At 37.8% G+C, this 15,548-nt stretch overlaps 1 protein-coding gene across 1 annotated transcript in view; it reads left to right on the top strand.

The window, feature by feature from the left end:
- The window catches only part of LOC311155134 (uncharacterized protein C8orf34 homolog), a gene marked incomplete at its 5' end in the record, with an annotated part of 140,312 nt that extends 130,059 nt beyond the window's left edge, over positions 1-10,253 (top strand). The window contains 2 exons of the mRNA XM_084208059.1: positions 4,045-4,523; positions 9,845-10,253. Coding sequence (XP_084064185.1) covers positions 4,045-4,523; positions 9,845-10,060 — 695 coding nt within the window. The 3' untranslated portion in view covers positions 10,061-10,253. The remainder of the gene's footprint in view (positions 1-4,044; positions 4,524-9,844) is intronic.
- Positions 10,254-15,548: the final 5,295 nt, after the last annotated feature.

Raw genomic sequence — 15,548 nt, 5'->3', positions numbered from 1 at the left:
GCAAACCAATATGTGGTTTCTGTAGCATAGCAGGGACCTGTGTACCCCAAGGGCCCTGCTACTGAGGTACCACTTGTTTTTCCTTATGTTGTCACCCAGGAGGAGTCTGGTGAAGATCTCCCTAGTTTTTGTCCTAACTGGTCTCGCTTCCATGGTCATACAAGCTGTTCTTTCATGCATTATGCTGTGAAAAATGCATTCCCTTGGCAAAGCTGACAGTAATAAGTACAATATTCAATAGAATATGCAATCTTAAGTACCTAATTGACTGTAAAGTAAGTAGGTACGTCCACTTAATCTCTGAGATTCCTTTTGCAGTTGTGTGACCCAAAAGATTTTCTCTCTCACATCAGTGCTGTTCCTGTCATTTGACTTTGGGCCTGATATTTCAGTAGAGCTGTTGTTACATGAGGTTCAGCCATTCCACTATTCAATAATTTTTGTCTGACTGAGAACTTCACATGAAAACAGCCCAATTATTAAACATTGGACTATTATATCCCTAATAATTCATGCCCTATTATAACACCAGTGGTGCTTGAGACAATTACTCCCCTCAAAGACAAGAATAACATAATGTCCGTGAATAATCAGTTTGGAGTACCTCAGATAATAATGCTGTGGTTTTGCTTAGCCTCATTTATCTTATACATTTGCAGAAGTTCAAGTGTCTGTGATATCAGCAAGTCTCTTGTTCCAGTTCTCTTAGCAAGCGCAATGGAACCTATTAATTCCACGAAATGGTTGCCTATCTAGACAGTAATTTAGATGCCTGAGCTATGACTTGGATTACCTGTGTAATGATGAAATATGGCCCCCTGTCTCACATGCACCTTCTTAAGGGGCCTGGCCTTCCCTTATGGACTATATGCTGGATAAAAATCACTCCTAACGTAAAGCATAATTTGGTGCCTGTGCCTAAATTAGGAGCTAGCACCAATTGCCAGCAACTGCCTCAGTACCTTGCATTTGAAAGCAGCAGTTTTACAAAATCAGATACTGGAGCAGTTTTCCTTCTCTACATATGGCTCATATTTTTTTTTGTCTAAAATCCAGGCTCATATGTTATTATGGCTGCTTTGTATCACAAGCAAATGGAGATTATTATTTTCTTGGTAGTTTATTCCAATATCTTGCCAATTTGGTGTGTTGCACTGATTTTGTGGTCTTCATATACTTCTGGAAAATATTTTATCACAAGAAGAGCTGTTTAAAAAAATAAACAGTTTATAAGTGCATATGAATCATATCCTTATTCTGTATATTTTTTTTATTTGAAAGCAAAATGCCTTTGTGTTGCTCTGTTGCACTTTATTTTCCTTTAAATGACCACAACAAGGATTTTTAAAAATCCTAAGTCATAATTCAAATGTATTATTTAATATGGATCAGATATTACTGCAAAGCTGGGAATGTGTGACTTCTTTTTCTTTGTGGCTGGAAAGCTTATATTAAAGCAAAATCAAACAGAAGATGTGTAAATAAAACTGAATAATTATGCTATGGAAACATGTTAAATATGTGTAGAGAAATTATTATAATTGGTTTATCTGCAGACTTGATTGCTATATGAAATTAAGGAAACATGAGCCAGCATATAATATTTATTTAACTCTATTGAATCATTCAATATTCATGCTATTTTTTAGCATACTGAATTCAATACAGGCAAGTTGGTTGTCTGTAATTGTGCAAAGAGATAGACTAGGCTGGTTCTTTACAAGACCATATTCTTCATTTGGTTTAAATCAGTAGCCCACAGTATCATTTATTGGTCCCTGATTTTTTGCCAGGCATCTTACACATTCTGTACCAAAAGAGGAGTAGGAAGCAGGTTAAGGGTGCTGCTTCTTCCCCCTTTAAGATCAGCTCAGTTGGTCAGAGCCTGGTGCTAATAATGCCAAGATCACCGTCAAGTTTTGATTCTCATATGGGCCAAACTGAAGAGTTTGACTTGATGATCCTTGTGGGTCCCTTCCAATTAAGAAGATTCTGTAATTCTGTGATTCACTACTCTGCGCTCATGAGACCCCACCTGAGTGCTGCATTCAGCTCTGGGTCCCCAAGGTACAAAGGATGTGGACCTGTTTCAGTGGGTCCAGAGGAGGCCATGAAGATGCTCAGAGGGCTGGAGCATCTCTCACAGCCTGAGAGACTTGGGGTTGTTTGGTCTGGAGAAGTGAAGGCTACAGGGAGAGCTAATTGTGGCCTTCCAGTACCTAAAGGGGCCTCAAGAGAGCTGGAGAGGAACTTTTTATAGAGTTATGTAGTGATAGGACAAGGAATTTAAACTAAAAAAGGAGAGATTTAGATTAAATGTTGAGAAGAAATTCTTGACTGTGTCGGTGGTGAGGCACTGGAGCTGGTTGCCCAGAGAAGCTTTGGATATCTTGTCCCTAGCAGTGCTCAAGGCCAGGTGTGATGGAACTCTGAGCAACATGATTTAGTGGAAGGCATTCCTGCCCATAACCAGGGGGTTTGGAACCATGTGACCTTTAAGGTTTCTTCCAGCCCAAGCCATTCTCTGATTCTGTGAAGTTACAAAGTTGAAGAGTAGTTCAAGATGTAATAATTTCAACATAGAAAGAATTAAATTTAAGGGGTCAATTATAAATGTTCTTAACTGTGTGCTAGAAATATTGACTATATTCTGAAATTTGCTAACAGTAAAATATTTAGTCTTTAAAAAATTGAGAGACACTTTTATCTGAGGCTTTCACAACTATTTCAATTTTATTAGCTTTTCTAGTGATAGCATTTGACTTGTGTGCAATAGGTTGTATTAGACTTGTAACATGAAATTGGCATGGCTTATTTCCTGTTTTCAAGATCTGATAAAATATGTTGATGTTAAAGGAAGCACATATTTAATTATTTAACATACAACATTCCTTTTCTACCTACTGGTAAGCACAAGTGAAAAAAATCTCATTTTCCAATATGCAGTTTAGAATCTGTTTCTTTTAAGACATTTATAACCTGAAATAATTGTTATAAAAATAAAAAAAATGAAATTCTCATTTTAGACAAGTTGTCTTAATGGGTGTTTAAATCAGTAGAGCCTTGCTACTTTATAGCTTCTGGGACTGTCACTTGTTAATGGGAAATGGCATTGCTATTTTAAAGATAATCAGCTGTCTCTATGAAAATCAAGTACATTAGAGTACATGCCAGTGAAAGTGAAAATTCATAACAGTAGTGTAATAGAAACTTGATTAAACTGTTTCTTAAGCTCTACATTTGTACTTGCAAGGACTTTCAATATGTTATCAATGCTAACCTAAATTCCAGCTACCCTCACCTGACTTAGATGGCTGTATTCTGATTTAATTCATCAGAAGCATTTCAGGAGATAGTTTTCATTCACTGTCCTTAACTTGTTGTGGTTTTAAAAGAGATCTTATTTCTTAAGGCTGTGTGCAAGGTATGGGTTGGACCACCCAATGGCTGTCACCTTTTCTCCTTGGGCTCTGGACATCGTGACCCCATCACCTGCTGCAGCGCTGATGGCAGGCCAGAGCACGAGATTCAGGTTCAAACAGGATCACAAATCCAGACATGCCAGAGTTCAGTTGTTACTTCCCTCAGAGTTTTGGTTGGGCAGTAGACAGCCGGGCCAGAAGCAAAAGTTTTGCCTTGAGCCAGTTTTGGATTGCAGCTGAGAATGGCAGGTTTACATCACTGCTCTAGCTTGGTTTGCTACTTAGCTTAATTTTGCAGTAACTGTGCAAAAGCCACAGACATAATTTTGATGACACAAGAGGAATTTTTATAGGTTGTGTTGATATTCAATGAAGAGGTAATATTTCATTGCTGCAGGGTAGCTGTGTTTGCAGTAAATCAAATGTAAATAAACTTTAGGGAAATGCTTGCCAAATATTTGCACTGTTGATTCTAATGCCTTGTATTTTAAGCATGAATAGATTTTCTCTGCACAGCTTCAGGTTCTCACTTACATTGGAGAAAATCATTGAGAGTTTTAAACCAGAGAGAAACAGACAGTGAGTTTCTTTCTTTTCCATTTGTTCATGTGTGTGTGCGCAGACATTGAGAAGGACCTCGCACTGTGGGAAGAAGCAAGGCTCTCAAGAAGCCCTGGTGTCCAGCATCCCAGTGTAGTTACATCTGACCATCAAGGCACTCTCCAAGCTGCACAGGGCCCAACCCCAAGGCCTCAGGTGCCAACTCCGACAGGGAAGAGCATTCAGCTCCAAGGAAGCAAATCGCCACCGCTGCCCACGAACAGCAGAACGCAGGTCTCCAGTGTCACAAACAGCAGTGCACAAACCAAGAGGCCATCAGCTCCAGGGAGCAGACCTATGACCCCAAATAGCTTGTTGTCACGGCCTCTTACCCCTAGCAACCAAGGAAATAGGGAAGGCATTATTAGCATGCAAAGAAGCAGATCTTTGTCATCTAAGAGCCAAATGGGGAGGACCCTCAGTGCTGCTTCAGGGCTTTCTGTGCAAGTGAGTGGAGATGTTGTTGGAACTGTCACTACTCAGAGAAACAGTTTATCAGAAGTAAGATTTTCAATTTAATGTTTTTGCTATGTTTAATAATGCCAAGACTTGATTGCATTTTATGTTCAAGTAACATCAGTATACCTAATGTAACCTACTGTGCTGAAAAGAACTTGAAATAGAATGATGGGAAAATTAGCAAGGAAATACTGCTCAGCTTTGAGAGGTACTCATTAGAGAATGTCAGTATTATTACAGAAATCATGCTGAAACACTTGTGTCCCCCAAATTTACCATGAGCTCGGTAGGGCTTTGCCTGTACAATGCATAGCAGTTTTATTAGCATTACAGTTTCTAACAGGTGCATATCTCTGGAATATTAAACAAAACTTTTTCTAATCATTATGTTCCATGGTATTTTTTTCCTGCTGCACTGGCAGTGCATGATATTTACTTGATCTACTTTTTATTTCATATTTTTGGGTAATGGAATGATTAGTTAGGCATCATTGAAAGGACAGATTTTTTTCCAAAGCACCAAGCTGAATTGCAAGAGAAAATGTCCAACATTGTTGAATTGCTGTCTAATACTATATGCATGGTAACTAGGCTAATTTACAGCATAAAAATTTCCTGTCACATATTATTGGCTTTTACAGGACTAGTCTTTGTTTAAAACAAAACAGAAGAAAAAGTTAAAGTACCTTGTAAATTCTGAGTAGGATTCTCCTCTGCTAACCTTAGCTGCCTTAAAGATAACTTCAGTGTGTGGGCAGTGGAAATAAAAGCACCTGTGAAAGAAAACCCCTGCTGTCTATCTCTATACATGCCTTACAAAGGTGAGTCTTTTCTCAGGATATGCCAGTCCTTCTAAGCTGACTTGAGAAGGAACTATGTGTCTAGACTGCTGATTTTTTAGTGGTGGAATATGTTGGTTCCCACCATTATTACCAATCTCTTTGTAATCCATTTGTCAAAACCTGGAGACCTTTTTTCCAAGACTGAAAATAATATCAGACCTTTAGATTGTTTCTGAGGAGTATCATCTGTTTTAATAATCTGTTAGGTGTGACACTTGATACAATGTGTTATCAGTCTCATGACTTTTAAAGGAAATTTCAAATGTTGTTTATGATAGTGTTGCTTAGGTTTGCTTTTAGAAAAATTAGAGATTAAATACTTAGTATAACCCTTCAATTAATTATATGACATCCATTATTTGTTGTGAAGGAAAGGAAATTGAGCACAGATTATTCTAGAATTTGGGGAAGAAATCTTTCTTCAATTTGATGGTGAAATAAATACTCATTATTTTGGTGTTTGATTGATAGTGCACTAATCCCATCACTTGAGCTGTTTCTTCACTTAGAATTGAATATCCAGATTAAAGACATGAGGACTGAAGGTTACTATGGTTCTTCTGAAAGTGTCTTCACTGCCAGTTGATATATTTTCAAGCCACGTTTCCCATTTAAAAAGAAGAAAGACACTTAATTTTAACACCTTTTTTTTGACAAAAAAATAGTCACTTTGTGTCCTCTTTTGAAGTATGGGATGTGTTTGTGTGTTAGAATTTCCTCTCATACCAGAAAATGAGAATTGAAATTAATTTTTAACTGAAATATGTTCAGAAGAAATGAAGGGTTTCATTGTCTCCAACCAAATTCTTCACCCATCTTTCTTCTTTTTTAGGCAGTCTTGTTCTTAACTGATACACAGTCATTTGATGCCAAGTAAAATTATTGTATATGCTCCTGAAACTATGTGTATGTAATGTGTGAGAGATATCCAGTCTGCCCACCACTTTTGATCTCTCCTGTAAAAAGGCAGACAATTAAAAATGCTTTCTTCCAGAGCCTTTCTGTAGTTATGGTAATAATAAGCAAGAGTCCCATTTATTTGCTGTGTCTTGTTACTTCTGTTTGCTGATAGCTCTCACAGTAAGTGTCCTGTTATTCTTTTAGTATATGTATATATTTGTCTCAAGAATTTTAGGAAGTAAGCAATATTATTATGCTATTTTCCAGGTAGACTAGCATGTCCAGATTCAGCCAGCAATCCACTGTAGAGCTGATGTTAAACCTCAGCATTTCTATGCAGGATCTTATCCTCTGTTAAAATCCCTTCTAGAAGTGACAAATTCTTTTCTTTCTCTTTGCTCACTGGGTACAATAGTACCTTGGCTGCTAGTGACCCAGCTCAGACCCTATTTATCCTTTCTGACATGCACAAGTGACCTTTGACATAATGGAAACTCAGCTTGGGACTAGCTCTGCTTCCAGAGGGAAAGCTGCTGGTATGACACATTCATACTGATGACCTTCCTCTGCGAGGCTGTGAAGGCCCATGGATATCAGAAAGTAGCTGATGGAGATCTGGCCAATCTGCCACTCCCAGCCTCATTTTTGAAGTATTATACTAGAAGCTTTCAAGCTGTCTTTTGCCCACTTAAGTTCCTGGTCACTTAGAGAAGTGGATTTAGACAGAACATACGTCTGTTCTGTGACTTTTTTTGCCGTGTTACACATTTCCTCCCATTTGTGGCCATATGATTTTATTTTCTTGTGTCACAGCTTGTCTCTGACCATGGAGATATATTTTAAAATGGCAGAGGTGTTTTGGGGTAGGAGAACAAGAGTCCTGCCTGTCTTTGTTCTATTACAGATCACAAACATATAAAACTCAAGGCTGATACTGTAATTTATTTTGCAACTTTCATTGTAGGTTTTGTATCCTCTTCCTGTATAAAACCAGTAAAATAAAAGAGGGGAAATTGCCTTTATTCTTATTAGCCTTATGGTCTCAACTAGGAATTTCTACTGGATGTAAATACACTATGGTGATATTGCCAATTCTATGGATGATACTATGATAAGATTTTTTGCAAATAACTCTGCTTCCTTACTTTTAGGTGATGTTAATGGAATTAATCAGTAGAATGTTGATATATATTTGATGAGAATAAGTCAGTTGAAAAGAATGTGACTACTGGGTGCCAGGAGCATGTTTTACCAAGGAGCTTGATACACTTATTTATTTACTTGCTTATTTGTTGGGAATTTTAACATATCTCTTAATGCCTTATGTATGCTTCCTAGATTGTAATGTGTTTCAAAGTAACATAAGTCTAAATAGAAAAATATTACTAATAAATACAATTCAAAGTTCTTAAGCTTTAGTAAAGTTCATGCTGCAGCATGGGTGGTTCAATCTTGTTATAGCACAAATCTTAAATAATTTGGCAAGTACTTAACATATCAGCTGTTAAGAATGTTTTGGGGTTTTTTAATGCTCAAGACTTATAATGATCTGAGATTTTGTGGACAAGTTTCTGCCTCCTGGCACACATAATATTACTAAGTTCTAACAGGTGTGTTTTATTATCAGCTCTGTTCAAGGCTGAATTGAATTATAGCAAAGAAATGCTACCTAGAGAAATAGTTTTATTATCTCTATAAAGGTAATAAATCAGGCTTCCAAATCCTTTGGCAGAGATATTTTTATGCATGTTCCTAATCCTTTGGTGTTTTGTATAAATTGGCAAAGGAATGTTGAACCCTGCTTATCTCTTTAGGATGGATTCCATTAAAGTGACACAATTCTGTGATACTTGTCAATAGCTGTTGAGATGGAAATACCACAGACTCCCTTTTTTGCCATATCATTTCCTGAACACATGAAATTTTGCAATAATTTCATTTATTCAGATAATTTAAAGTGGTATTCAGCAATCCTTATTAGTCTGTCATTGCTGAGAGCAAGAAACTTCATCTTATTTGAATATAGCCTTGATTAAAAAAAGTTTTACTTCAATTTACTGGAGTATAGAGCATGACTTGTGATGGGGACTCTTCTTTTTGGTCAGATACTCTTATTCTGTTCCACTGCTTGGCTCGGGACTTTGCTTTGTGTTTTTGGAAGATTAAAAAGTGTGTGGATCAGTGTGAGAGTCACACATGCCCACTGTGAAAATGCTGTTCCTTGAACCAAAACATGTTCAGTGTTGTAGTCAGTAACCTTCTCCAGCACAGCACATTGGAAAGGGCCATACATGAGGGAGGCCTGGAGCTCCTGCCTGAATTTACTGCTGGCCCATGGCAGTCTTTGTGAATTTTTAACACATTACTGACAGAATTAATAATTTACTCCCAGCGAGTTAGATCTTGATTGAGCAGCCTTCAGTCTCCCAAAACTGATTTAAACAAGCCTGGATTCTGTATTTAAATCAGACAGCCTAAGAATAAAATTTATGTTGTAATACAATTTAACTTTAAATATGTAGTTTCTAATTTCAGCTGATTTAACACAAAACAGTGTTATTATCCCCCCTTTTTTTTCAAGAACTTATAAAAATCTGGCCAGTAATTTTATGATATCTGGCCAAGGTTAAAATTTTCTTTTAGAGACTAAACTTGCATGTTTGAACTGCCTTTGAAAATAAAACTGTGCATTCCAGTCTCATCTCTCCCCGTGAATATTGCAAAGGAATGTGTCAAAGTATTTTATATGTCTGTGTGCATACTTGTTCACATGCATATCTGTGTGTCTGCATGGAAAAATATTCTTATATGCATACATATATACATTCTATTAAAAAGTAGACAATTTTAAAACATTTTCAAAAGCATATATTCAGCTACATATGCATTTTTAACCATGTAAAACATTTATATTTTGATGTTTTAATGGTATTTTTACAGAAGTTTCCATAACATTTTTCCTTCCTAAGCCTTCTCCTTATGCAGCACAAAACCATAGGTTCTAAATCAGGTTTTAGGTTCTTGTACTTATTAGACTAGGAACAGTGACAATTTTGACAGATCAAAGCCTCACTTAAGCAAATTGCATTTGAAATGTCTATGCAGTCCAAAAACTGCAGGGTTAGATGTAATATCTGCTATTTTGTCCTGTCACTGCATTTCCAAGATGAGTTTGTATGTGTCTTACATATCTGTATTTATAGTGGAGAGATAGTGAAATAAATCCCTTCATTTTGGTGTGTTTGGGTTTGATTTTTTTGTTGTTGTGGTTTCTTTGTTTGGTTTATTTGTTTGCTTTTGGTTTTGGTTTTTGGGAGTTTTGGGGATTTTTGTTTGTTTGTTTTTGGGGTTTTGGTTTTGTTTGTTTGCTTGTTTTAGGGTGTGGGGTTTTTTTGGTTGTTTGTTTTTTGGTTTGTTTATTTTTTTTTTTACTGAATAGATTAAAAAAATTTCCAAGGAGCCTGCACATACTCTAAATTTTGGTTTTATTTCACAGCAAGTGGTTTTTTGTTTTTAAAGGCTTTCTCCTATCTAGTTAATTGAGGCTAGTGTTTGCTGCAGTCTTCATTTATACAGAACAATTGTCTGTCATTATATCTAAAATAGATCTGTTTGTGGCAGGATGAATTCTTACAACAGTTTCAACTTGCTCATCAACCTTGGATATTGCCGAGTGACACAGAAAGTGAAGGAGTGGAAGCTGACCAAGACAAATGTAAGTATATGTGTAAGGACCAGATAAAATGTCAAAACCCCTCAACTTCTATTTTCCATATCTTCAAATACTGTGGAGATGTCATGCCTGCTCTCAGGAGCTTATCTCACAAGTACCAGTAACTTATTTGTCTGAAGGCTGAACCTTATAGGATTGATCTGCAGAAGCTTTCCTGTAGTCACTGAACAATGACAAAATGGTGACAGAACACTGTTTACTTAAAGCTAAGTGAAACAGTTTGTCCAGATGTGTTAAAGTAGCTGTTCCAGAAAATAACATGAACTTGAAATAGTTAATCTGTTTCATAAATCTGTATTCACCATCAAAAAAAAAAGCAAAGTAAAAAACTCCAGGTCTGAAAAGTAGAGCCTCCCTCTTTAGGTCTGACACTCCATTATCTCTATTTTGCTTACATTATTTTAATTCATCTGTATAAATAAAAAAGTTCTTAATCATACCAGTAATCCTTAATATCCTACACTCTTTGGAGTATTTGTCTAATTGTGGAAATGAGGGTCAGCAGGATCAGAGCCTAAATGGCAAAACAAATAACAGGCTATAAATTGCAATATTTTCAAATTGTAACAAATTCTCCCTGCCTGCAAGGTACCTGTAAATGATCTTCCTGTGTCACATTATCTCTTTTAATTCACACTAGTTTTGTGATCTGTAAGGTGAATATGCAAACTGCTTCCCAACATAGTTTAGGTGATGTACTTGAAAAAGAACAGGTGATTTATTCAGCATGTTTAGAAAACTCAATACTAGTTTAAACATCAAGAGTTAACATACAAAAAAGACGTTTTCTTTACAGAAGGGAACAGTTCTGTAAGGGATTAAGGATTTGTAAGAAACATGCCAGATAAACAGAATTTTTTGAAATTATGCCACTTTAAAGAAGTGGTTTTTTACTCATACATCAGTTTCATGAATTCATACATAGCCCAGCGTTTGACTAAAATTTAAATTTACACAGTGAGATCCTAAAGACCATGTGCAGGTCTTTTTGAACACTAGTAAAATGTTACAATGAGATTCTGTGCATCCAGCTGATTTTAGTCCAAGGCTGTAAGTCCAATTTGACTTGCACCAGAGCCTTTCAGCTGCCTTTGAGCTGAAGCTCACCTTAGGTGGCTCAAGAGAGACTCTGGGACCTGCCTTTTATGTGTATGCAATTTTTCCTCAGTATTTTCTGTAATGAATTTGCAGTCCCACAAATATCGGTAGGACTGGCTGTGCACACACAGACTGATGCTAATTATGTGATCAGGGAGACTGATGCTCCAGGACATATCAGACACACACCATGGTTTTGTAGAGCTGCTGTACTTGAATTGTGTGGGTGTGAGGACTTGTGAGCGCCCAAAATCCTGTCCTATAATGTTCCAAGAATACTATAGGTCATTGTCATTGCCCAAAAAACAAAGTGGTGAGTTAAATATTAAAAGCCTGTTGTTAAGGTCAATGTCCAAATGCCTCTTCAACAGTGACAGACTTGAGCAATTGACCACCTCCCTCAGAAGCCTGTTCAGTCTTTCACCCTCTAAATAAAGGAATGCTCCTGATGTCAGTCTGAATCTCTCCTGGCACAGCTTTGAGCCATTACTTTGTGTTCTGTCACTGAATACCAGGGAGAAGAGATCAGTGCCTCTCTCTCCACATGCCCTCCTCAGAAAGCTGTGAAGTCAATCCTCAGCTTCATATTCTCCAAACTAGACAAGCCCAAAATCCTTAGCTGCCCTTCACAGGTCATTCCTTCCAACCCTTTCACCAGCTTTGTTGCCCTTTTCTGGACCCACTCAAGGACCTTCACATCCTTCCTAAATTGTGGCACCCAGAGCTGCACCCTGTGCTCCAGGTGAGGCTGCACCAGTGTGCTCTGCACAGGGCGATAATCACTTTTCTTGAGCAGCTGGTGATTCTATATCTGATGCACCCTAGAATGGGCTTTGTCCTGTTGGCTTCCAGGACATGCTGCTGATTCTTGCTGTGCCTGCTGATCTGCACCTCCAGATCTATTTCTGCAGAGAGGCACTCCAGCCACTCCTCTCCCAGTGCTTTTGCTTGATATTAGTCTGTCCCAGCTACAGAATCTGGAGTTTTGACTTGTTAAACTTCATGCCATTAATCACTGTCCAGTGTTCCAGTCTGTGTAGATCCCTCTGCAGAGCCTCTTGTCCCTCCAAAGTCAGCAGCAGCTCCCAGTTTGGGATCATCAGCAGATGTGCTAATGGTGAATTCAACCCCTTGCTGCAGGTCTTTGGTAAATGTATTGACCAAAACTGGCCCTAGAATTGATCCCTGGGCAACACCACTGGTGACCAGTGGCCCCCTTTTAGCTCTGCCCTTCAGACAGTTCTTCACCCAGCAAAGCCTGCAGCCGCTCATCCCACAGCTGGACAAGTTGTCCTGAAGGATGCTGTGGGGGACAGTGTCAAAAGCATTGCTCAAATCCAGAAAAACCATGTCCACCAACTTCCCTTCATCCACTGGTGCATGACCTTATCATAGGAAGCTATCAAGTTAGTTAAACAGGACTTTCCCTTTGTGAACCCGTGTTGTCCTCAGTGTAGTTAGCTGGTGCACCCTCTTATCACTGTTTTCACTACTATAAATAAAGGGATGGAACAGAAATATTTTATTAAATTAATATGTCCTGTAACTGAAATCTAATATTGAAAAATTTTATTTAAAATAACTAATGGTGGTAACATCCCTGTCTGAGTTTTTGTGCTAGTGACGTGGTCAAGAAAGTGCAGAACTGCCACTGCTGACAAAGAGGAGCTGCCAAATTCTGGTTGTAAAGTGGAGTCAGCAAGGGGCTTTGGCACACTTGCTGATGCCACTGCTTGTAGGTAGACCAGCTGGCAAGACTACGCATAATTTTTCACCCCAAAGTAATAAATCTGTGCGGGTATTTTTTGTGTGATTTAGTGTTGAGAAGGCCCAGGAGTCCATAATTTGTGAGTTTGAGCAGAAGAGCTGCAAAATTAATCTTTACAATAGCAACACCTGTTCTTTGATTCAGCCTTTGATAAATTACATGTGGATAATATTTACCACATTCTTTGACTACTTTGAGATAATAGCAGCCAGGTGTAAAGCTAGTTTTTGGTAGTGGGAAAACAATGCAGAAAGAGAAACTGTGTGAGTCACCTTGAGTTCTTTAAAAGTAATATCATCTGGCTAGAGTTTTAGAAGAAAACGAATGAAAAAAATAAGAGGGGAACAGTTTCAAATGTATTCAGATGTAAGAGTTAAGAGAGACTATTTTCAAAGCAAGTGATAACTGAACAGAGCTGGGTCACTTTGGAATCTCAGCATCTCTCAACAAACATCATTTCCAAAACAGATACAACAGCGCATATCTTGTCTCATGGAAATAAGATCTTGGTTCTCAGTTCTTGTAAATCAGACTTTATGTTTTAAATTCTCCAGGCGCTCTGACAGCATTTTAAAAATGTATCCTTAGCAGCAAGTCTCAATGATAACTGGAAGTCAATAATTGTTAAACCTTCATATTAATCATGACAACATTTTAAATCAAATAGCTACTCACATAATAGAGTTTAAATTATTCTAGCTTAAAACACTTATTATGTTAAAGAAGGAAAGCAGAATATTTTTAGGAAGCTTTGTTGTTTTTTTTTTAGAATACCCTTTCCTTTTCCTCTTTGTGCACTTAAGTTTGTGGCCACAGGTCAGAGAAAGAGATAGTGTATAATTATTTGCTCTTGTAATGTACATTTTGTTATTAAAAACAGGAATTAAGACATGCATTTTAAGAGCTATTATAATTTAGAAACAAAATCTCTTCTGCTTGCAAAATGTGTTTTCCTTTGAAACTCTCTACATAATGAAAGATGAAAATTGTCAAGGCAGTATGATCCAAAGTCAAGGACCTGTGGTGTTCTTTTAGAGTGATTAAAAATGTCTCTAGACAGAACCTCATGTGTCTTTTTCCTCTGTGATTCTGGAGACAGTTCCCCATTATTATCTGCAGTAGTTTGCTTGCGTGCTGATTCTCTGCGGAGAATTTTCAGAGAATGCATAGAGATCGTTCTTGGAAAAAGGAGGGATCTGGAGAAAATATTTACCACTTGCATAATCCTTCAGCTTGATGAAAATTCTTTGAGCTGGCAAGAATAGATTTTCCTCTTTATGGGGTACTGATGCACAGAAACAGAAGAACTGCCACCAGAACATTTTTTAGACAGCTTTTATGAGCAGAAATTCATCCTTTCAGGGGACTGACAATAGTCTCCTTGAATTTTTCCTTGAGAAAAAGATGATTGGAGATTGGAAATTTCTACGTATCACTAGCTTCCAAGAACCTTGAAAAGACAAAAGACTGGGATTTTGGTATAATTTGACCTGCCATCTGTAGTCTTGGCAAGAATTTGCTGCCCAAAACACTAAGTCTGCTTTCTTGGGTGCCAAACTCAAGAAGTAGCCCACACAGCAGAGTTCCCCAGGTCACACAGCCTTGGACATAAAGGGTCCCTACCTTCTGTCAGTCCATCTAGCAGATGTACATGATAGGTGAATCAAGTAGACTGTTGAAAAGCTTGCTACTTGGTTAATCCATATTAAATATACCCACATTATACCCACAACATTAAGGACTGGAAGGTCCTTAAGGATCATCTGTGTAAAAACATTCCTTTGGGCTAATCTGCTCAAGGCATGCCAGTTTCTGTAGTCAATGGCACACAAAGTTGTGTGTCTATTATCACTTCATTCCAACTTGCCAAAAGGAGCACTAGATGCTCATTTCTAGCTCAGTTGATCTGGGACAAGTCTTGAACTCTTGCCTTCTGACCTGTGGGAGGAAATTTAAATGTTTTGCTACTCTTCGTCTGCAAACTCTTTGCTAAGGTTGACTGTGAAAGGTCTACTGCTGATAAATCAAATGGTCGTTGGGAATAAGTGGGATTTCTACTCCATTCATTCTTGCACTGGTCTTGAAACTCTGCAGTCAAAGACACTCTGCTGATGACTTCAACAGTTGTTGAAGAAAACCTTCATTTTCCCATTTGCACATGTCTGCCCAGGGGAAAAACCCCAAAGAATGAAAGATCGGGTTTTATGTAGACTTGAGAAATTCAGACTGTGTTCTAGTAAAATTCCAATCCATACAGTATTTGTCCATGGGTAAAGTTCCTTGCACTGAGTAAATTCACTCACCAAAACAGTCAATTTATCCTAATGATGCAAATAAGTTTTCCTAAGATTTGGAAGATTGCTTGGCCAGAGTTAACAATGAGGAGGAATCTACTGCTGGAATATGGTTTTGCTGTGAAAGTTTGCTTTTGCTAGGGCCAGGTGCTACTCAGTATGAGTAGGAATGACAGAATCGGGGTTAGAGAAGCAACTGTTGATTGCAAACTTTATGGCATCTACACAAACACATTCCATTTCTGTCATTCAAATTCAGCTGTTTGTATTTGTGCTCTGCTCTGATAGAGCATAGCTGTATTGGAAACATCTCTTTCAGTGGGTTTGAGTTTAGGACAAGGCTAGATGGGGTTTCTCTAGAGAGTAAGGTGCTTATGAGGCATCACTCAAATGTTACTCAATTACATGTCTGGTTAGTAAGAGCATAATTGT

The sequence above is a fragment of the Fringilla coelebs genome, assembly GCF_963513975.1.
Source record: "Fringilla coelebs genome assembly, chromosome: 1".
NCBI classification, from domain to species: Eukaryota; Metazoa; Chordata; class Aves; order Passeriformes; family Fringillidae; genus Fringilla; species Fringilla coelebs.
This window is presented reverse-complemented; position numbering and strand designations above follow the sequence as displayed.